Consider the following 22,630-nt stretch of genomic DNA (forward strand, 5'->3'; position numbering starts at 1 on the left):
TCTGAAAAAGCCTTTCCACCCCTTCGAGTTCTCTGTCAAAAAAGTTTCTTCTAAAAGGTGGAGACCACACAACCCTGTTATCTCTTCTGGTAAAGCAATCCTTTACCATTACCTCATTCACAAGCTAATGCAAACAAACACAGAAAAGCTTCCTTCAAAGGGATATCATCACACCACTTGTCACACCAAAATCTCACCATGTCCCCCTCATAGACCCTGAACCTTTTTCCTTTCAAGAATTTTGCTTTATAGCTCAATACATCCCTCCATGGAATTTTGCCTTTTTCCATAATTTATCCTTTGATTCCCAATGCCCAATACACGATCCATACTTGTTTTCAATAACTTTCGCCCACAAGTGATTCTCCTGATTTCCGTATCTCCATAGCCATTTACCTAACAACGCTTGATTAGTTTCCTTGATTCGTCTAATGCCAAGGCCAACTGCCTTAATGGGTTTTCATACTTCTTTCTAAGTCGCCAATGGAATTCCTTTCTTTTCAAGTTTCTAGCCTCTTCCCCACTCTGTCAACTATGGGTTCCCAACTCTCCTTCCTCGGTCTACCAACTCCAATAGGTAAACCGAGGTAAGTAGAAGGAAAGCACTCCACCATGCATGCCATAACATCTGCCCAACAATACACCTTCTCAGGCCGAGCATTAATACCAAATACCTTGGACTTATGAAAGTTCGACCTTTGTCCCGATATCATGTCATAACACCTGATAATTGCTTTCAGATTTACCACTTTAAGACTATCCGGAGCTCAGAAGAGCAAGGTATCGTCCGCAAATTGCAAATGAGTAACCTCTAAATGTCCATCCCCAATTTCAAATCCCTCAATTAGATCTTCCTCTTTCCCTTTATCCAATAGCCTACTTAACGTTTCTGCTGCCAGAACAAACAGGAAAGGTGAAAGAGGATCCCCGTCTCAAACCTCTAGACCTGCATTTCCCAATAAATATCCTATATGAGTAGGGATTTGCTAGTAAATTTCGAGCGCCCCTGACTTTTGCATGAGACAGCAGCAGTCTCATCAAAATGAAATCTATTTTTTCCCTGCATTTTAGCCATTTCTTACCATCCCCTCGGTCATGTGATCTCAAGTCTCTTCATCTCCCACTCCCTAGCCCTCTCTTGCCACTTGATAAACTACAATTTCATAGAAAACAAATTCATGGTCCCCAAACATGGCTTTTTGTAAGAGTGGAGCGGAAGAGAGGAGAGACATGAGAGGGATGGAGTGAGAGAATATGATAAATCGCTAAAAACAGTAAAAACATGTTCTACTTCAAATTGGGTTTTTTTTCGTAATTTTCATGCGCTTTTCATGCTCCATTCCGAATATTCAACCCATTTTCAAAACATGGTCAGTCAAATATCAGTCATACATATAATAAGGGTTATAATGAAAAATGATTGTAACACAGTTGTACATAAGACTCTAAGAACAAGATGACTTATCAGGACTACAAAGGTTGTATTATAATCACCAAGCCCCTGTAAACAACAATGGCAACACAAAAGAAATGTCGAGAATTCGAATATCAAATAGTCACAGTGGATAAGATTCTACCTTATAAAATAGTCGGTGTATGATCTCCGTTTATGACAAACATTCAACAACATTGCTCCGTGTTCCAGCCATTAGATCCACCATAAATCCTACCATCAAATCGCAGTCTTATGTTAGAAACGTTCTTTAATGCTTATCTGGTGAAAAGAAAGAAAGATCGCCAATAGGGAAGGTTTTTCTGTATCTCTGATGAGGAAAGGAGTGGAAGGATAGTTTCTTTCATCGAAGAAAATATGACAAAGAAATTTTCTGAAGAAATACTGTGCGGATTATAATTCCGTTTCGTGTTTTTGGGAGTGTGCTTCATCATCCTTCTGCAAGAACAGCCAACGCAACAACTTTGACAACTTACGAGTAATAGAACAAGGTTTTGGGGCTTCTATCTTGACTTTGCATACAGTCTCGAAGTCCTGCTTCATATGAGGATTGACAATTTTTTCCTGCGGAACATAAAAAATCATCTTGATAAATGTGTTATCAATTAGAGATTTGGCAGCGAGATGGGGAGTACCTTGAACACTTCTAATGGGCAGAAATCAGTATTACCACAACCCTGTCCATGGCGCAATACACAACATCAAAATCTCAGTAACAGTAAAAGCATGAGAAAATAAGGTTCAATAAGGCCATGATTGGGAGCCATGAAAGTTTTTTCCATGGAATAGTAGCTTATTGACATTGACTTTCATTTCATTCGGGAGAAAGTAGAGAGTAATGAGGTGATGTCAGTTCATGTATCCAGCAACGTTCAGATTGCAGAGTTTACTAAGGGTCTTGGCACATATTAGCACATTAGTGTGATTTTTTTTTTTCCGAATGGTAGCACATTAGTTTGATTGACAAGCTACAAATGTTTAAAGGAGCATTTCAGCTCAAGGGTGTTTGAAAGTGTAAAATACCCAACATAAGGGTATTTATGTAATTTATTGTGGACTATATAACCATTGTAAGACCCATTTCAGATGAATCACACTACTATTCTCCCTCATGGCTTCCTTTCTCTTATTCATCACATATTCTGATTTTACACTATCAGACCACCATATTTATCTTTAAGACATTCGATTATCTAGCACTGGAAAAATATAAACCTATAATAATTACCAAATAAACTAATTAAATGAGATTTCTTCTATGAGAAATAAACAAATAACTACATGACTGAAAATATGAAGACACCCTCGGTCACACGCTACAAGTAAAATTAAACAAGTCATATTCAACAATGCATGGGTTTGTATTTGTGCCAATCAATGAAAAAAGTAATAGCTCCCCTTACCTGATTTGAAATGTTCATGTATGGGATGCATGAGAGATTTGTGAAATTGACTATCAGGAAGACAAACAGAAAATCGGAAAAGGACCAGTCTAGCCAGTGGCATAACTTGGGACATGTCTGACTTCAAGGAAAATTGCTTCGTTTTGGGTCGTTAAATATTGAGCATTTTTTTTTGAATTGTGCCCATATAGTTAGTAATATGTACATAAATCTTAGAAGAAAGACTCAAAGGGAACCACACAATAGATCCACGGTTGATGATGAAGAATAAGAAGTATACCAAATGAAATGATAGTTTTAATTAAGCTTACCGGCATAGGAACTGGAACTTCATTGTGCAGAACTTGCACAAAATATTTGTTTCTGTAAGCTCGTGAGGATGAAACGCTGTTAGAATCATTGGCGGGACAACTATACAAAACTAGCATGTTATTCCCTGCAAATGGTGCTACCATGCTTCCCCTCCAATTTCTTTCCTGAGGTGGCTTCGGAGGTAGTTGCAAGGGTTCTTCCCTTTGTATTTTTTCCAATTCTGAAAAATTCAATGGATAGCACTAGGTGAAAAATCAGACAGTAACAGTAATTTTCATCTCACAATAAGTAAATGCAAACATATTTATTGATCACAAGAAAGATGAGTATCCTAGATGGAAAGCTTACCAGATCCCTCGAGAAAGAGCCCTTGCAGACAAGTGAATGGTACAACAGTCTCCGCATGAGCAAATCGAAGTCTTGCCTTTTCGAAAGTACCTTGGGCATGGTGTTCTAGAAGGATAAAGAAAATAATTATAAGTGCAATGTTAAACATAACATAACAATTGAGATAACAAAGAGAATTGCATAGCACTCAGGTATTCCAATTGTCTTGATCTCCTTATCACAAAACATATTCAAATCCAATTGATAGACATTGGTTAGTTTTATTTCAAATTTATGTTTATTTCATGATTCATGGGTGACATTAGCAGTAGAATGGTCGTACTGGACCATTGCGGAACATTCTTTGCTCCACAATATTAACAAAATTTAGGGTGGGACAGTTGCATATATTAAGGCACATTCTCAGGATTGTTCATAGTTTGAAAAGGTTCCATAATTTTAGATTTTAGAGACTTTGATACAATAATTGGAGACAGATATTTACACCCCTTTGTTATGACAAATGTGCCTCATATCGTCATTTAAAAGCCTTTTTGGGATCAGTAATAACCAATCAAAGATATTTGAAATAGAGGGGACATCGATCAAAACAAGAGGTTGTAAATATCATATACCTCAATTTTATCTGTTTTTACAAATCAAAAAATTTGCTGATGCAAAAACAGAAGCATTACATCATAAACGAGTTTTCTCCCTGTACTATATAAACACCATCTATGTTGACCATGCAAATCATCTTTAACATGAGAAGAAAAATGACACAATAAATGGAAGCATTAAAATATAACGAAGCAACATAAATTTACTAACACTATGTTTATGTTGACAATGCGAATCAATGAAAAAATAAATGGAAGCATTGAAATCTAACGAATCAACATTTGACAAGAACTAGAAAATGAAGAAACCTGACAGCTTCAGAAACTTTTGTTGTCAGGCCACATAAAAGAATGCTGGACGCAAGGAGGAACTGGTTAATAGTAAAAAGTTAATCAACAGAACCTAATATCCAATAAAACAGTATCCTCCAACCTGATTCGAAATTTAAGGTCTGAAAAAAAAATTATCGAGTCACCAAACTTTACTACTTTTCTTTCTGAAATCCCTATGTTTTATTTAAGTAGAAAGGCAAGAGATATATATGAGGAAATAGTTCCTGCGCTAGAGCGCAGATAAGCTTATCTGCACTCGAGTGTAGGAAACATGGTGGGCCCACTTTTTTTGGGTGATCCTAAGCATTCATTTGAAAGGCCCCATCATATATGATGTGTGTACCAAAAATCAGCTCCATTGGATCAACCTAACCCTTCCATTTGTGGGGTGGACAAACAATATTTGTCCATTTTGTCACACACAAATGGACACTCTAAGATGATCCAATGGAGCTGAGTTTTGGTACACACCCCATCCATGATGGGTCCTTTTCAAATGAATGCTTAGGATCACCCAAAAAATGTGGGCCCACACTTGTTTCCTGCCCTCAAGCGAAGATAAGATATATGAGCTCGAGCACAGGAACTGTTTACTATACATATATATATATATATATATATATATAAAGAGAGAGAGAGAGAGAGAGAGAAGGGTTCCTGCGCTCGAGTGCAGGAAACAAGGTTAGGGGCAAATTGTTGGGGTGATCCTAAGCATTCATTTGAAAGGCCCCATCACCAAAAATCAGCTTCATTGGATCATCATAGGGTGTCCATTTGTGGGGGTGAAAATGGACAGATACTGTTTGTCCACTAATTTGCCCATTTTTTCACCCCACAAATGGACACCCTAAGATGATCCGATGGAGCTGATTTTTTGTGGACACCCCATCCATGAAAGGGCCTTCCAAATGAATGCTTTGGAACACCCCCCCCCCCAAAACAATGTGGGCCCAACCCTGTTTTTGCACTCAAGTGCAGATAAGCTTATCTGCGCTCGAGCGCAGAAACCTTTTACTGTGTGTGTGTGTAGAGAGAGAGAGAGATCGAGATCTACTTGACTTCAAATTGTATTAGGAAAACACATTTTGCAGAAATTAATTAATGCCCTTTCGAAAGATTAAATCGTGAAATTAACTTAATATAACCCCCCCCCCCCCCCCCCCCCCCCCCCACACACACACACACACACACACCACCAATAGAAGTGAAATCACAAAGTCAAAAGAGGTGTTTCCATTTAACGCTCTGTTTCAAATGACTTCTAGGATTTGGAACTCAAGGATTTATTCTCTTATATGTCAAGGGCCGTCTAAGAAGAAAGAAGAGAATAATGACAGGAATAATGCTTCGAACTCATCACCCATCACCGCTCATGGTTGAAACTTCCATCAGATTAGCAATACTACTGCAGTCAACTCTGGGTCAAAGACCCACTTATTTGGTTATCCTCGAAGAATTTAGGTTAAAAAAGAAGCCTCTACCCAAAAAAGAATGACCACAGTGCTGATCGAGATGAGAGTTGTCTCACAACTTTCGTAAAGTGAATCCACAGTAGAATTGTTGTCCCACAAAAAGAAATTGTGAAAGCTGAACAGAAATAGCATCATCGCCTTGAAATATCCAGTACTTTACTCCAAGAAAGCAGGATTCTTCCCTGGGAGTGGGGAACCTCAATTCCCTGGTTCTCAAATCCGAAACGGGAATCTTCTCGAATCCCCAAAAACTGGGAATCCCGGTTCGGATTCGCCGGAAACCCGATTCTCACTTTTAGGAATCACGGTTTATGATTCCCTGAAAACTTGATTCCCACTTCTGGGAATCGCAGTTTATTATTATGTGAAACACGATTTTCCGGTGACTCCGCGGCGAATCTCCTTGGACTCTCCGGTGACTCTCCAACAGCTTCACGATTCCCGCTTTCGACGATTCTGGGGGCCTTCGATTCCCGTTTTCGATTCCCGCTCTGGCAACCTTGACATGGTAGTGCTCTGGAGCCTTTCTGGGACGAATATATTCTCTCCTCTGTTTACATGAAAAATAACATCGCATCTTGTATTCTTGTGGATAAATCTCCATTCCATGAGCTTAAGCCATGTGCTTAAGTAGGAACCTTCTCTGGTTTCAATTATTTCTTTTTAAGTTTTGTTTAAAAGGCAGTGTTTTTTTGCTTGTAAACGTTGTCCTTCTCGTATTTTGTGGTATCCCAACTTAAAAATGGGAGGAAATGCTATTATCCTAACATTGCGGAAGATTTATTGCTATGGATGACAATTTTCCAGAGTAGGTTCTTTTTTTTCTCTGTTGTCTTACTACATCCATATCAAGCTTCTGATAGAACAGAAACATTAATTTATGACAAGTGCCCACGTGAAATTGAAAAAGTTGACCTCGAGTTGGATAGCAAAGGATGCATAGGGAATCTTATGGTGCTTTCAAGTGTATTAGGAGACAATGAACCCAACAAAATCTAAAGTTAGAACAACAATTTTAGGAAAATCCTCATTGGTACCTGGGAAGTTCAACCATGGCTCAGAGCAGCCCATGCACAAAAGACAATTCCAAGAATATAATCACTTGGATGACTAATAAGAATACCTAACCCTGGGAGTTGGTGCATGAAATGGTAAAATTAAAAAACACCAATGAAGTTTTTAAACTGAACCCCTGGCATCATGAAGAAGCAAACAATCCAACGCAATGTGTATTGTATTAGAAAAAAAGAAGAAAGAAGAATTGAATTAAAAGACTCTTAGCACTTCAGATCACTGGGAGGTTAAAGCTTTCTACAAAGTCAATTCTCACATGAATACACAATGATACAGTCAACGAAGAGTTCCCATCATCCAAGCCCAGTGGAACAATATAGTAAGAGCAAGGAGAAATCTCCTGTTTACGATTTTTTTTTTTTTTCATTTCATAGTTTTGTTTGGGATTTGGGGGACATCAGATTCTTGTAAAAAATACTAAATGTGGTTATTCGGTGACATTCACCTCATCGGAGTGAATTTGCAGAGTACTAATCAGGAAGACTTTATTTGAATATGCGCCTTACGTGTCATTAAAATATTTGAAATGTTGAATTAACTGGATCAAGATTGCATGATATCGAACACCCTTCATCACTTCATCACACGATACATTATGAATTGTCAAGAATCGGTGAGTTTCCAACAGTAGCCACACGGTAAAGAACTTATCGTGACACTTCATACTCGTGCAACATGAATATTCTCAATCCAAAACTAGTATCTACAGAGAAATTTTAGAGAAAGGGCATTGAAATTTAATAGCGCAAGTGTTCAGATCCAATGATCGCCTTCAAAAGCATCCAATTATTTTTATGAAGCTCGGTACGGCAAACAGCCAATTATTCATTTTACCTTCAGAATCCACAATAGCTTGCTCCATGGACTGGACAACATCTTGGAGCAATGGAACTCCCATACGATAATTTATTGAGTTACCATAGCCCTTCAGTATAAATACCTCCAAATCATCTGTCCACTCAAGCAAAGCAACCTAAACAAGTAAAGACATCATACATGTTAAGAAGCAATCAAACATACAAAGAACAAAATCAAAAGATTATGATTTAATTTCAATTAAGCATTTTAGAACCAGTTTTTGCATAAGATAATACAATTCAACCTCAAGGTAATATGAGATTAAATGCAAACATTGGGGATAGGTGAATAATAAAGCATAAAATCAGTTACAAAAAAAATAGCAAGCAATTTCTTCACCATTATGTTGAATTTAGGAGTAAGAATAGTAATAACATATTTTAGCAATTTAAAATGGATGTCAGTGATCTCAGTTTTGATACTCTGATAATATTAACAGGGAAGCAGTAAATTTGAGTTGACTTTTGTGACTAGCCTGGCAATTACGGTTATTAGGTTATAGATTTGAAAATAATTACGAGCAGGAAAGGATATCTTAACTTGCATATTTAAATAGAGGATTGTCGAAACTAGCATACCTCAAAAGGGGTGAAAAGGCCACATGCTTGATCAGTTATGTCTAGTAATGATGCTTCCTTCATAGTAAGAAAGAAGACTGGCATTAGAGCGAAAAGGTTGATAAACTCAGGGAAAGAATATACATGCATTCAAGTTTTATGGAAATAAATTTGGCAAAGAATCATATCTTTAGAAGTTATTCTAAATACAAAAAAAAAAGTAAAAGTAAAGTGAAAACTTACCTGCTTACAGAGAAACCAGAGGGAAGCAACGTCCTGCCTTGTGAAGTTCAGCTGGTATCGTGTGATCAATGCAGAGCGAACTTCATCTAGGATAGGTTCTTTAAGCTTCTCAACAGCAGGCTCCTGAGTTCTCCTGTATTCCTACACATAAAAAAGAGAATATTCTAATCCTATGTACAAGCTCACATATAGGTTTAACACAACAGAATTTCATAACTTCATGCTATCTAGAGCTGCAAGCTATTTTTCTCTAGTACTACCATTTGACAAACATATTCAGATTCGGCATATTTCAAGTACTACATGTAGAGCAAATCTTGGCTGAGGAATATGCACATGGCGCCACATTGACGAAATCCGTAGCAAATTCATTACTCCCCCCTCCTCATCCCAACCCACAGCTACACAAAGGTCAAACACAAGAAAACTCCAAGGCAAGTCCAAAGAAACCACAATTCCTCAGCTTCAAGTGGCCCTCCCCAACCCCTCGGTCACCAATTCCAAAATGAGCCCCCAAACCACCAACAAGGAGCTTTGACCCTTCAGGTAAGAACTGGGAAGATGGGAGTGAAGCAATTAATTGTCCAATGAAACTCCATCACCACCTTAATTTTGAAGATTGGAAACCATTGGAAGATCTAAGTAACTATCAAAGGTTGATATGGAAGTTAATCTATCTGATCGTCACAAAACATGACTTAGCCAATGCAATAAGGTTAGTCAGCTAGTTTATGCAGGCATTTATGAGTACATGTTTTAAATCAATGGGAAGTATCTCAAGGTCACAACTAGGATTTGGATCCTTTAGCTCATCATGCACATATTATACAATAGAAACTTAGTTAAGATACAGATTAGGCTAGGTCAACTGGGATAGACAACCCACAACCAGAGAGTACAAAATTATTGGCAGTATACAGCAGATTTAGTACGTAGAGGGAACATTAGAAGGCTCCACGTCAAACTGTACATTAAGCTCTACTCAAGGCTTTATAAAAGTTATCTAGTATGAATTTATCCTTTAGAAGATCACATTGCGGCTATGACGCAGGACAGTCGAATGGGAAGTCTAATACTTGGTTCTGATATCAAATCTGATGCAAGACGGATCTATAGGAGGGGGGTTAGGAATGAAAAGGATCGGTAAAAATTATGGTCGTGGATCCTAAAATATGAGATTGGATTGGGTTCTACAGTGTTTAGGATATGTTTGGGGTGGTGCAGACATATGTCCGGAAGCTATAGAAGGAATTGCCGGAGCGGGAAGTGAAAGCGGGAAGCGGAAAGCGAAGGCTCTAGGAAGGTGGGAAGCGATAAGCGTGAAGGGTCAGAGAATTTTTTTTAATAGTTAAATATTAAAAAAAATAAAAAATTACTAAAAAGGTAGTGGTGGTTTTTGCTGCCTTGGGGCGGTTCTATGGGCTGTTTGCATCCCCTGGATGTGTTCTTTCTTCTGTTGTTTTTCTTTATGGGTTTTTGCTCTCCTGAGCATTTTTGTGTTTGGGTTGCCCCTTCCGACATGTATGGGGTTGTCTCTTTGGTTTGTTTTCTGCTCTAGTTTGTTAGAGCTTGTTCTCCCCCTCTTCTCTCTGAGGGGTTGTCTTGATCTTATTATATATCTTTCCTCTTATTAATATATCTGGTAGGGGTCCGCCTAACCCCAACTTACCCATCAAAAAAAAAATTATATATATATATATATATATATATATATATATATATATATATATATAAGAAATAATTATATGAATCGAATATTTAAAAAATACTTTTTATTAAAAAATCCCACATTTACTTATAGGAAAAACACTATCAGTTGAAATGCCTGTGTTGACCAGTGCCTGACAAGAAGAAAAAAAAATTTAATCCAAATTATGAGATTTTTTTTACCGGACTGTTAAGATTTAATAATGTTTGGACGTGATAGAATTTATGAATTTTTAAAATTGGAAAAATACCCCATCGTTAGGAAGTTAAGATTTTGACCCGACCTGTTTTTTTCAAATTTTGTACTAGAACTAGAAAGTTGACTTTTTAACCTTTTAGATTTGGGTCTTGAAACTATTTTTTAATAGATTCAAATAGGAGTTATTCCCTTATTTACATGTAAATCTTAAGTACTTAAATGACTTTACATGTAAATACTAAGAAGTGGAAGAGAAGAGGACTAGAAAGAGACGAGGGTAAATAGGAAACGCGCTTCCCATAGAGTGGGATATACGTTTCCCATAGAGTGGGAATCGAATTTCCCATACAGTGGGAATCGTGTTTCACACGTTTCAGAAACGAGATTCCCAAAAATTGGGGAATCGAAAAGATTGCCGTTTCCGAATCGATTTTCGGGGAATCGAGATTCCCCATTCTGAGTAGAGAATCCTGCTTCCTTGCGAAGGATGCTGGGAAAGTGTAAAATTCGTTTGAGACATGGGATAGGGATGGATTTGAATAATATTTCTAAGGCCGGGAAAAAATTTAAGGATATTTTAGGGGTTTTCGGTAGAAGGTAGGTGGAAATAATGCAAGCTAAGTTTTGGGTGAGATCAAAGGAGGTTTTGGGTGCCTGGGAAGGTTCAAGGTGGTTTATAAGAAAAAAAACATGAAAGAGATAAATAGGAAGCTTGGAATTTCACCAACCAAAACCTTAGGAATCGCACCACAGGGTTCCTAAGCATCGCACCTTAGGGAAAGTAGACTTCACACCCATGATTTGCAAGAAGGCAAGAGAAAACTGTTAAAATGAAAAGTGACCTAACGCTTACAATATATAAGAAAAAAGAAGAGAACTTAAAACCCTAAAAACAACTAATTTTTTTGGACCAAAATACCCCCTAATGACTAAAAGACTTGCTTCCTACTTAAAATCTTGTAATACATGTGGGGCCTATTTAAAACACCCAAAACTCAAAGAACTTAAGTGATTTTAGAGAGAAAAGACTCTAATGCTCCCTATGACTTAAAAAGACTTAGATTTAACATTCTAAAAACTAAATAAAACACTTTTAACATCAACGATGTGCCACACCTTCCTAATTCCTCGATTCTTCATGGCATCTTGGGTGGTCCCCCATGGCTCCATCACAATCCCCCGCTTTAAAGGACTTGACCCAGTCAAGTATAATGATCAACTTCATTGTTGGGAGTTCATCAGCTTTGATCTTCGTGAGCGACGAATATGGTTGTCCTTTCCAACAGACTAAGCATTTCCATGGTAGTAAGTATGTCAAACGATCGTGTACTCTGATGAGCATAATCTGGATGTCGAATTCAGGTTCAAAATAATCTTTGAACTTAAAACCCACTAGTGGAATGAACAACTTCAAGATTGCTTTTGCAACACCATCTGCATCTGCTGGTACTAATTGAAGATCACGCAGACTTTGTCGCACGACTTTTCTTTTCGAGGCATGTTGAATAAAGATCGTCGTCATCATTATCCTCGTGTAATGCGTATAAGCTAAGTATCATCGGAACTAACTTTGGATAATGATAGCAGCTCTAGTCCGTTGCTTTAATTGCATGCTCTAGAAGGTATAAGCAATGAATTTGTCGACAAACCCATGACTCTGGTGCAACATGTGGAGTCTCAAAAGCTACATGAAGTGAATGGAAATATTGTTGAGTACCATCCTCGTGATTCAGGCTTAGAAGCACGAAGCGGGTGCGGGTGCGGGGGTGGAGGTGGGAGCGGGGGCGGGGGCGGGGAAGCGTGGGGTCTAGAAGAGTCTAAGTTTGGGAGCGTCATGGGAGCATGTATGCAATATTTGCCTTATATATCTTTCAAAATCCAATTACATCAAAAAATAATAGTTTCTACCCATTTTCATACGTATCTTTCAAAATTTAAATACATCTAAAAGCTAATTTCTAACCATCTTCACCATCTTCATTTGCGTGCACTCGTTCCTTGTGCCTTCTGAAGATGCACAAGCCCTTGTACTTGCTCTAATGAAGTACTTTGAAGAGTTGGAGGAGTTTGATGTAGGGAAGTTGATGATGGCGGGACTTATAGAGTAATAGAAGCAAGCTGGGAGTGTCATTAGAACAGTTCTTGTATCTCTGTGGTCACGCTCCCTGGAAGCTCCTTCCTAAGGAGCGCCGAATCGAGGTTCCAAGGTGGGAGCGGCACCCCGAGGCTGCTTCTAAGGATTCAGGTGGGAGAACAAACGTTCAAATTTGGCGTTTAAGCCTTCCAACAACTCAACTATTCTATTGTGACTGCATCTAGACGACATGTTTCCATCCTGTGCTCTGATACCAAATATGATGCAGGACGAACTACGGGAAAGTATAGAAGGTATTACAATCATGATTAAAAAAAGCATGAAATAATACGCAGGCAAACTATTGAAGATCTCGGATGAAACAAACAGAATGGTGACACCATAACAAAACCGTGCCAGATAAGAATGTAACAGAAGCTAAGGAAAGGTTTGGTTCCATAAAAATGTATGGGTGAAACCCTCCAACACAATTCCATAGCAACACAAGTTAGTAAATAAAAGGGGTGGCTTTCTAACGTTCTATTCTTGTTCGAATATTTGAAAATATCAAAATATCAACTAAATGAGATTAGAACTTAAATACCATAAAGAAGCTGAAGAGTACTCTTTTTAAAAAAAAATGAAAGCTGAAGAGTACTCCTCTGTAAATATGTGATCCAGGTGGATCGTGGTCAAATGTGGGCCCAATCAGAGGCACCACATGTAACAACAGCACACATGTTTTTTGGCCATATGGAGTGGCATGTTTTGGCACATGTGCTGACTCGGCATGTGACGTGGCAAGTAGCATGCTTAGTAGGATGATGACATGGTAAGTGACATGGCAAAACAAGCAAGCAAGTATTCCGATTTGGATGGGCTCTCCAACCAATTCGGTTGTGATGAGAAGGAGGTTATGAGATATGCATTATCTCAGTGCCAATATCTTCAAATGGAAAGAAAAAAAAAAAAAAAGTCCCCAACGTTGGAGAGTCATGTAGATGCCACGCTTTTTAGCTTATCTATTTAGCATTAGAGTTCGATCGGTTTTGCTCCTCTCCTTAGAAAAAGGCACTGTATGAGATGGCCAGTAGGGATGGATTGTTATTTTATTTTTATTTTAAAAGTGAATAAGAAATACAACGAGGAAGAGGGAACGAATTCCTATTCCATATATCTTTTGTATACTTGTTTTTTTTTTCTTCTATTAAAATTTACAGGTGAAATCCAAATCTAATTTTGGATCATTATGTAGCCTCAATATCCTACATGTTGAGGGGAATATATCCGTACCTTGTAAGTTTCGCATGTATCAAAAAATCTCAGGCATATATCACTTGCGCGGCTCTCACTTATCACGGAAAAAGCACGATGCCGCCCTGGTGTGAGGGTTCCTTTACCAGAAAAGAGCCCAATGCCAAATGCCACAGCACTAGCTGATGCTCGTGGAACCTGTATCATTCAACTTGCATGATTATAAGGTTTACTAGAAGAGCAGTCACAATCAAGTTCATGGACTTCAAACATATAAAATAATATCTGTCGCAAGGCCAGAGATGTTCACTTAATTTCATATTGATTGGTCCTATTAGAATAGGTTGTAGCCCAAAGAGATGATAAACATAAAATAGAAAGTAATCTGTGTCAGTGGCCAGTGGGCACTAATCAAGTCATTTGTGGGTCCCTATATGTTAAACATAAGGCAAACATCAAATGAAGATGTAGCCCTTGATTTATAACATGTGAAAAGTCCAATGGTGATGTAGCCCCAGACTCATTGTACAAATAGCCATAAATAATTGACAAATAAATATAAAAAGCCATAGAAATTTCCAAACACCAAGGCAGACATTCTAGCTAGTTCTTGCACCTAGTACTACTTGGTATCTCGCTTGATTTTCCCTTTTGGTGGCATAGGAAGCAAAAAGAAAGACGATAAAGAGATCTAATAGGTAGCTAATGAGCTTTTGATAGCAATTCATGTATTTATAGACTTAAAGGATATTAATTAGTTAAAACATTTTGCTGGTTAAGGTTTCCCAAAATATGATATTTGAAAGAGACCAAGCCGTAATAACGGGTCCTGTAATTGTTCGCCGGGAACCGCATAGATATGAAAGAGACCCCCACCAAGCAGCTAGACTCGGCGGGCCCCCAATTCTCAACCCCGGCCTATACAAGTGGTTTTAGAACCCAAATTTTGAAAAGTTCTGTTAGGTTCTTAGTAGCAGTCGGCGACTCATCTTCTGTTACTTTACATGGCTTTTCGTCTCCCCCACCAAATATTAAAATAGATGGGCCACTAGGTCATATATAATTTTCAAAAAATTGAATTTACTTGAATGTCCACTGGAACTACCAACCCATTTTGTTAACAGATAATCTTCATGAATTTGTTAGCCAAACAACACTTATTCAATTTCCGGGAGAAATAGAAGGGAGTTATCTACAATGTCTACTCCAAGCAAATCGATTTACACCTGCAATCGAATTACGCACATCCAAGCGACTCCTCCGAATGACATGAAATATAGAGCACCACACTAAGATAAATACCAGGACATATATTCCAAATGGAAACATAGCAACAAACAGGAAATATGCCTACGCACAAACAGCATGAAACAAAATGTCTATTTAATTGATTAATTTCTGCAGATGAGCTAGATCAAGAGGTCAGTAGTTCGAACCCGATTGGGCCCACTATAATAATTTTTAACCATTTCCAAAAAAAATCTGCAGATGAGTTCCTCAATCAAGAGTTTAGTGCAGGATGTCCATGCATATTCCATACCAATTTCAGAAACAATGGAAAACGAGGGGGGGAAACCTCAAATATCAAATGTGGCACCGGTTAAATTTAAAGACGAACTTCCAGAAATGACAGTGAATACTCGGAGACTGCATTGCGATGGGCGGTGGGTAACAGAAGATATAATAAAAGGAAGATATAGTAAGGGCTTGGATTTGACTAAGAAATCATCTAATGCAGGAATGGACTCACCTCAGATAAGCTCAATTCAACTTTAACATACCAAATTTTTAAACTTCTGTTTTCATTTCTAGAGATAACCCAGAAGGGAAGATTCTGAGAACACAATGGATGAGCAAGTCCTTTAAAATGGTGACTCCTACAATAAATGTAGTTGAAAATGAGTCTGCTAGGAATCTAGGCCAGGATCCTCAGAAAGTCAGATTGACCCATGCAAGCTTTAACTGAGATCAAAATTTTTCCCACCAAACCGAAACATCAAATATGTACTGAATAAAAGAAACAACCGCAACAGTAGAACAGAGGGTGTTGCCCAGATCAGAATCAAATGCGAAACAGCAGGAAGCGTGGATTGGGTTTGTGATATTTAATATTTTCAGGTCATCAGTATCAATTTGGAGAACAGATCCCACTCATATGCACATTTAAAGCTGTTCTATACCTATGCTACTGCAAGCATGTTCTTCTGGTACAGACAACGAGAACAAGTACACAGTACTCTAAAGTCTAATCCCCTGCTATATAATACAATGGTATGTGAGATGTTGGCAGAGGTTCATTTGGCCTTTCTAATATATTATATATGCTACTAGGTATACATATATTGCATGGTTTTACGCATATTTACAAACTGATATTGAAAATTTGGTAGATTTTACTTATATACAAAATAAAAAATTGGAAAATTTCTCATATTTTTTGCGCAGGATTATAAAAACTGTAACAATGGGTTTCTTTTGCATCCAAGCCATAGTATGGTCATTTGCCCTCTGACTTTAGCGTTCCAGAGGGCAAATGACCCACAATTTGAATCAATCGACTGGGAATGTGGAAAACATAGTAGGAAGTGTTTTCTATTAATCATATTCTATACTCAAGTGATTGTGAATGCATAGTCTGGAATATTTGAGTAGACAAGGCATCTTAAAGTCATTTTTGAACTCTGAAACTTGAACAAAGATTCGAGTTTTCTAGACCATACAGTGAGAATATAAGTTTCAAAAGACCATCAATATCTACACTATGTCATTGCTATCACAACATTATCATTGAAGATCTTATTTTGTTAGTAGACATTCACATAATTAAATGAAAATAAATTAGATAACGAAGGGGATAATTGACCTGGGTTGCTCTTATTGGGAAGATGTCTGGGTGATAGTTCTCTTTGAACAAATCAGGGAATCTTTCTCTGATTCTAATTCCAAGTTGATACAGTTCATCCTCTCCTTTCTCAATTAGTTCCCCACCTTTCTGTTTTCCTTTCCAAGGAGACTGCCATCCCCATAACCAGTCAGGAATTTTCTGCAACGATGCATTGTCTTCCTGTGCCGCTTGTTTTGCCTCATTCAGAATAGATTCTAAACGAACGGCCAATCGATCCAACTCTTTAATGCGTTTCTTGGTAGGAGCACGTGTTCCATGCCTTGCCTGAAAATCCAAAATTAGGAACCTCCAAAAACTACTTTTTCTACTGTCACAAAACTTCTGCTTAATTATCACAACTAGACTATTGATGCAACAGCAAAGTAATCATTGACGTGTAAATTAACCTTAGATTGATATCTTATAGTGAAATCATATTCAGTAAACCAAAGCAAACTGCACACATCAAATGTCAAATGATTGAACTAGGGAAGGAAGAAATTCAATATTGCCTTCAGATAAACAACACCTTTATAGACATGTGAGAAAATGCGGCAAGTTAAAAGTAGAAAAGGACTGCAAAGAAGGATACCGAACCCCAGGGTTTCAGCTTTCAGAAGAAACAAACCCCGGGTCTCAAATCTCCTCTTTCAGTGAATCAGATTTTCTCGTATACATGATACAATTATTTGGACATCTTACCTACTTAACAACATAGTAGACCAAACTCGAAGTGCTAAGAGTCTATAGACAAAAATTTTACACCCTTATTTGGGATTTCCATAATATACCCTAGTATGCAACAGATGTTTTTCAAAGGAATGTGAATAAACTACCAATCCAAGTAGAATTGAACAAGTTGATACTAAGAGAATTTAAGTGTGAGTTGCAGGTGTATCGACCAGAAAGAAATTGCATGTGTCAAATGGATGAGAAGGGTAGGTTTCACCTACTCTTCGAGCTAAAGTTGACATCTTATGGCTAAGGTACAATCTGTTGAAGGACATACTAGTATTTAGTAGGACATATATTGAGACAACCTACCACCCTCCGAGATCCTCAAGACCCTTCCATTTTTTGGATAATCGAGTCTCATTCCATAAGAAACTCAATTTGTTTGAGTGCCAAAACGCAACTTTTCTCTAGACAATCATACCTAGTATAAAGGGCACAGGAAAAATAAATGAAACCCTAATATAAACATTTTGGTAGCAAAAAACCAAAGTTGTCTTTTGACCATAGTTGCTAGTGGGAAGCGCTTACGAGAAGCGAATGCATAGAGCGGAAGCGGGAAGCGGGAAGCAAGGGGTCTAGAAAAGAGAAAATGTGGGAAGCAAAAATCTCTACAGAAAGTGAAGAGTAAACAAGTGGAAAGCATCATTGAAAGTCAACATGAATCATGTAATAAGCCCCAATGGAAGTGAATACGAAGTGCATAAAAAGAGTAAGATTATAATAAATAAAAAAATTTGAATGGTTAAGATTATTTTTTTTTGAAATGGTTAAGATTATAATAATTTAGAGAGGAAGGGTTGATGTAGGTGACGATTAAGATTCCACGACTAATTACAATTACAAGTTTTAGGGATTTATAGTTTCACATGTTTTATCATTCATGTAGATTTAATAATATATTGTTAAAAACAGATCCACATAAGTTTCAATTAAAACTAAAGATGAGTTTTTAAGTTTTAAATACACTCGGACTTATCAAAAGGAGAAAATATTCTTTTAGGAAAGCTCGAACCTATCTAAGCATGAAATTGTGCAACAAAGTCGGCTCAGCATTTTAGCTACTAAAAAACGGCTCTTGAAGAAAATGCCAGTTAACATATATTCATGAAAAAATAACCTTCGGATAATAATATGGAGGAAAATTAAAATGGCTAAGGTAAAAAAATAACTATAGCCTGGTCAGAAGTTATACCACAAGATTTAAGTGTATTGCACTACATCCCTCTGGAACAGCAGAAGCCACAAAGGCCACATTGGTGGCATTTTTCACAGCATCATATCTGCCGATAAATAGAAACTATAAGTATCTAAGAGATTTGTCAAAACATAAAGCTATTTATAATTCTTTTAATCTTTTGAGATGAAACATAAACATTGTACTGGTAAAACATAAACACGGTTATATCCTAATATCCATGAATAGCAACAATATCTAGAGAAGCTTAAAGACAGGAACAGAACTGATGCTGAAATTACTGAACATATATTATCACAATACAAAGCCTTGCGAGTTACAAACATACACAACTTGGCTCTGTCTGTTACTTTTTAGTTTTTCTTCCTATCATGGAAAATAGATCACTTATATACCTTTTTTTTTTTTAAATGACCATTACATGGTGTATGTAAGTCATATAGGAGAATTTCTTTTTAATTACTTCTGTACATAAGCATATATAAGATGTTACGGATAGTCATTCATGCCTTTCAGCTCATCCTCAAATTCATAAAATATGGTCTGCCCTATATGCCTCTTCTATTTTCTGTATTCTTTGGTTCTGCATGGTTTCATGTGGTACTAAAGCCAAGGGCTTCAATCACTTGAGAAGATATCTTCCATACCTGAAGAGCAAAACCCAAAATCTTACCTTTTAAATATCCTAGATCCTAAAAACCCACGTCTTACCATTCGAAAACGCTAAAACAGATCTCCCATCACTTGAAAATCAAAATCCCAATCAGATACACCCAAAACCTTACTAACTTGATGTAAATTCAAATTCTTTGTGAGGGAGCACTACCCTCATGGTGAACGAGAGTGCGGATGGTGATCAAGAAGAAGATGCAAGAGATCGAGGTAGCCATTGTGGCAGAAAACATAGGCGTTGTAATGATTGCGGATTTCAAAACTTCTGTTGGTGAAAGTTTGGCCACCTGTGGTCTTAGACCGCAGGCACAATGGGACAGCTCTCTTGGGTCCCGAGGTTCCGAAAATTCTCAGAAATGGGCATTTCATCTAAGAAAGAGGAATATGAGAGTGTAGAAAGCGGTAACAGAATGAATCATACAGAAGCTTGGGGTTTGGGTATGTGGGAGATGTCGGATCACCAACTTCCAGCGACGTGTGGAATGCTCACATTGAGGAAAGTGTTGTTCGCCAGGCATGTTGACTTTAATGTCCCGATGGCTAGGGATGATGGATGATGGCCATCACAAGCGCATAGTGGAGGACTCGTACCCCATGCAAGGACTTCCAAGCAGTCGGATGGGGAGCTCATTTCTGCCTCCAAAGCAGCAGGAGCATTCCTCTGTCCTTTGTTGCTCTAGAAATGTCCTAGCTGGCGAGGAGTCTCGGCTACTCCATCACCTTCTAAGCTCTGTCAGTCCGGAAACCATGCTGGTAGCCTCTGAAGGGTTGGCAGGTTGCATCAACGTCAAAACGTCCATTGGCCCTCCATTCAATTCATTGAAGATTGGTTGCATGAGCATGGCAATCCCATCCAAAAAGTTGCAATACGCAGGGTGGTACCTTTCAAAATTACCGTCAAAGTGGCTTCAAAGGACTACAACGACGACTCAGTTAAAAGGATCTTGCATTGGGAGGGTTATCTGTTTCGCAATTTATCAGTGTGGAAGTGTGGAACAAAAGTTGCGCATATGAAAAAAAAAGTGGGAAACCCGAGGGGTGCCCCCTGATGTGTTCGAGCCATGAGATTCTTTTTACATAGTTTCCATTTTAGCGTAGTTTCTATTTTTTGGAACGCTTTCTATTTTAGGACCACTTTTTGTTTTGAGCACTTTCTGTTTTAGCATTATTTCTATTTTGGTGTCCTAGATGTGGGGGTTGTCCACATCAGCTAGGGCCCGCATCTCACCATGACTTACCAATGATCCATACCATGGCCCACTTGAGAGCAACTTTTTTTAATGGTATCACTTGAGAGTCACTTAAGTCACTTAACTTAAATCACTTATGTGGTCTTAATTCCTATTGGCGGCTACAAAGGGCCCCACTACTTAAAGAAATCCCAGCACTCACCTCGCTCAAAAATTTATTAGAGATCCCTAGAGAGGAGAGGGAGTTTTTCACTCTCTTGGAAATCATGGAGCAGCAGCCGTTCACCCAAATCAAGCCGTATCCACCAACAAAACGGTTACAGTTCCGCTCACCCTAGCCACCCATTCAAGTCGCACCCAAAACTCAAGTTTTTCTTCCATGATCATCTATAGTTAGTAAGGACATAATCATAACTAATCAGGCACACTTACAAAAAGTAAAAAAAAACCCTCACTTTACCTAGTATGGAAAAAGGGCAGACCGCAGCACCCCATCCATGCTCTATAGTCAGTAAGGACATAATCATAATTCAAAAGACACACTTACAAAAATTAAAAACTCCCTGACCTTACCTTATATGGAACAAGAGAAGACTGCAGCACCTACCCAAATACTTCTGCTGAGTCAAAGTATCCACATGAACACGATAAGAATGATTCGGATACACGACTCAGGCATGACTCTTACATAGGCATGAGTGCATGACCCATATAATACCCTCTCTTTTTTTTATGGCTAGCATTAAGTATGCTATTAACGTTGTTGTACCCATGTTCTCATATTCAAATCTGAGGGTATTATTTTTAACATTGAATATCCATATCATTTGGTCCTACGTGTGTCTGGGCATCATAGAAGGACGTCTTCTGGAGAGAAAAGACTCATAGGTCAAATGATTTGCCTATTCCTTTCTGTTAAAAAAATGTTTCAAACAAAATGCCGTCAAAGCATGTCACCACTTCATCAAGGTGGCAAACGGACAAAACTTCTCGGCCAGGCACGGCACGTTTCGTCCACGGGCCGTGCCGCCGGCACGGAAAAGTTGAAGGTTAGGCACTGCACGGCCCACGGCCTGTATTGTGCCGGGCCAGGAAAATAGCCCTAAATACTCACTTTTACACTGATTTTACAGAGCCGGGCCGCTTATCGTGCCGTGCCGCGGGCCTAAACCCATAGCCCGGCACGGCCCGCGTCACTGTAGCTATCCGTGCCGTGCCTTTCCGGGCCTCGGGCCGGCACGGCCCGTTTGCCACCTTAACCACTTCAGCTTCTCAATTCATTACGTGTATGATGAAATTAAGAAATAAATTGCTGTCAATAGAAATATTCAGAAACACCGTAGTTCGTTTCAATTAACAAATTTCTTCATCATAACCTAGAAGACAATCATCAAATCGTCAATCTCGCAAAACGCAAGAATAATTACAATAAAATTACATGATAAATGAAGGGAAGAAATGACAAAAGGAAAAAAAAAAACCCTAGAAATGCGATAGGCAGTAAAATTCTAAAATTCAAACATATCAGAATCCACAACTCAGAAACCCTAGCAACATTATAAAGATAGAGAGAGATTACCTTGTAACGGTGGAGAGATGTTGGCGAACGTCGAAGCATTCAGCGTGAGAAAATAAGAGGAAAGGTACGAGAAGGAGAATAAGGGTGATTGTGGCCATTGTCCATCTGTGAAGAGACCGACTCGTTTTTTCTTGTTTAAAAACCGACCTGAAAAGTGAAATCTACGAGGACATTCTAGGCTCTTAAATTCGCCCCCACCAAAACCTCATTCGCCCAAATTTGACCGAATTACCGGTTGTGAAGGCCACAACCGATATTTACCGAATTACCCTAGCACGAACCTGAGCCCAACAGGAATGTTATACGTAAGAGTTTTATATGCTGCCAGAGCGTAGAGACCTTATTCTTCTAAACTCACAGCGGTCCCACTTCAAATGATGATCCTAACCCACCAATTTATACAAGGACTGTACATTATATAAACCTTGATAGATCGGGATGATCCCAACCATGCATTTTTTGGACCAGGGCATAAATAGGCTGCACCTC

General features: G+C 38.3%; 1 protein-coding gene across 2 annotated transcripts; it reads right to left on the reverse strand.

Annotated features, from left to right (window-relative positions):
- Positions 1-1,371: 1,371 nt before the first annotated feature.
- LOC143849567 (histidine acid phosphatase family protein) lies at positions 1,372-22,300 on the reverse strand. Of its 2 annotated transcripts, XM_077358629.1 has the most exons (12): positions 22,142-22,300; positions 18,698-18,785; positions 16,750-17,055; positions 13,926-14,084; positions 8,653-8,793; positions 8,431-8,487; positions 7,829-7,967; positions 3,517-3,621; positions 3,168-3,388; positions 2,089-2,130; positions 1,930-2,017; positions 1,372-1,666 (listed from the first exon to the last, which is right to left on the reverse strand). In XM_077358629.1, exons 1-12 carry the CDS (start codon positions 22,237-22,239, stop codon positions 1,608-1,610), a joined length of 1,503 nt encoding a protein of 500 aa, XP_077214744.1. In that variant the 5' UTR covers positions 22,240-22,300; the 3' UTR covers positions 1,372-1,607. The 2 variants fall into 2 exon arrangements, with proteins under 2 accessions (XP_077214744.1, XP_077214743.1); XM_077358628.1 differs by having other exon boundaries at positions 1,372-2,017.
- Between the last annotated feature and the right edge of the window lie 330 nt (positions 22,301-22,630).

The sequence above is a fragment of the Tasmannia lanceolata genome, unplaced genomic scaffold, assembly GCF_043159265.1.
Source record: "Tasmannia lanceolata isolate RefF3 unplaced genomic scaffold, GAP_Taslan_0.1 ptg000018l, whole genome shotgun sequence".
Taxonomy (NCBI): domain Eukaryota; kingdom Viridiplantae; phylum Streptophyta; class Magnoliopsida; order Canellales; family Winteraceae; genus Tasmannia; species Tasmannia lanceolata.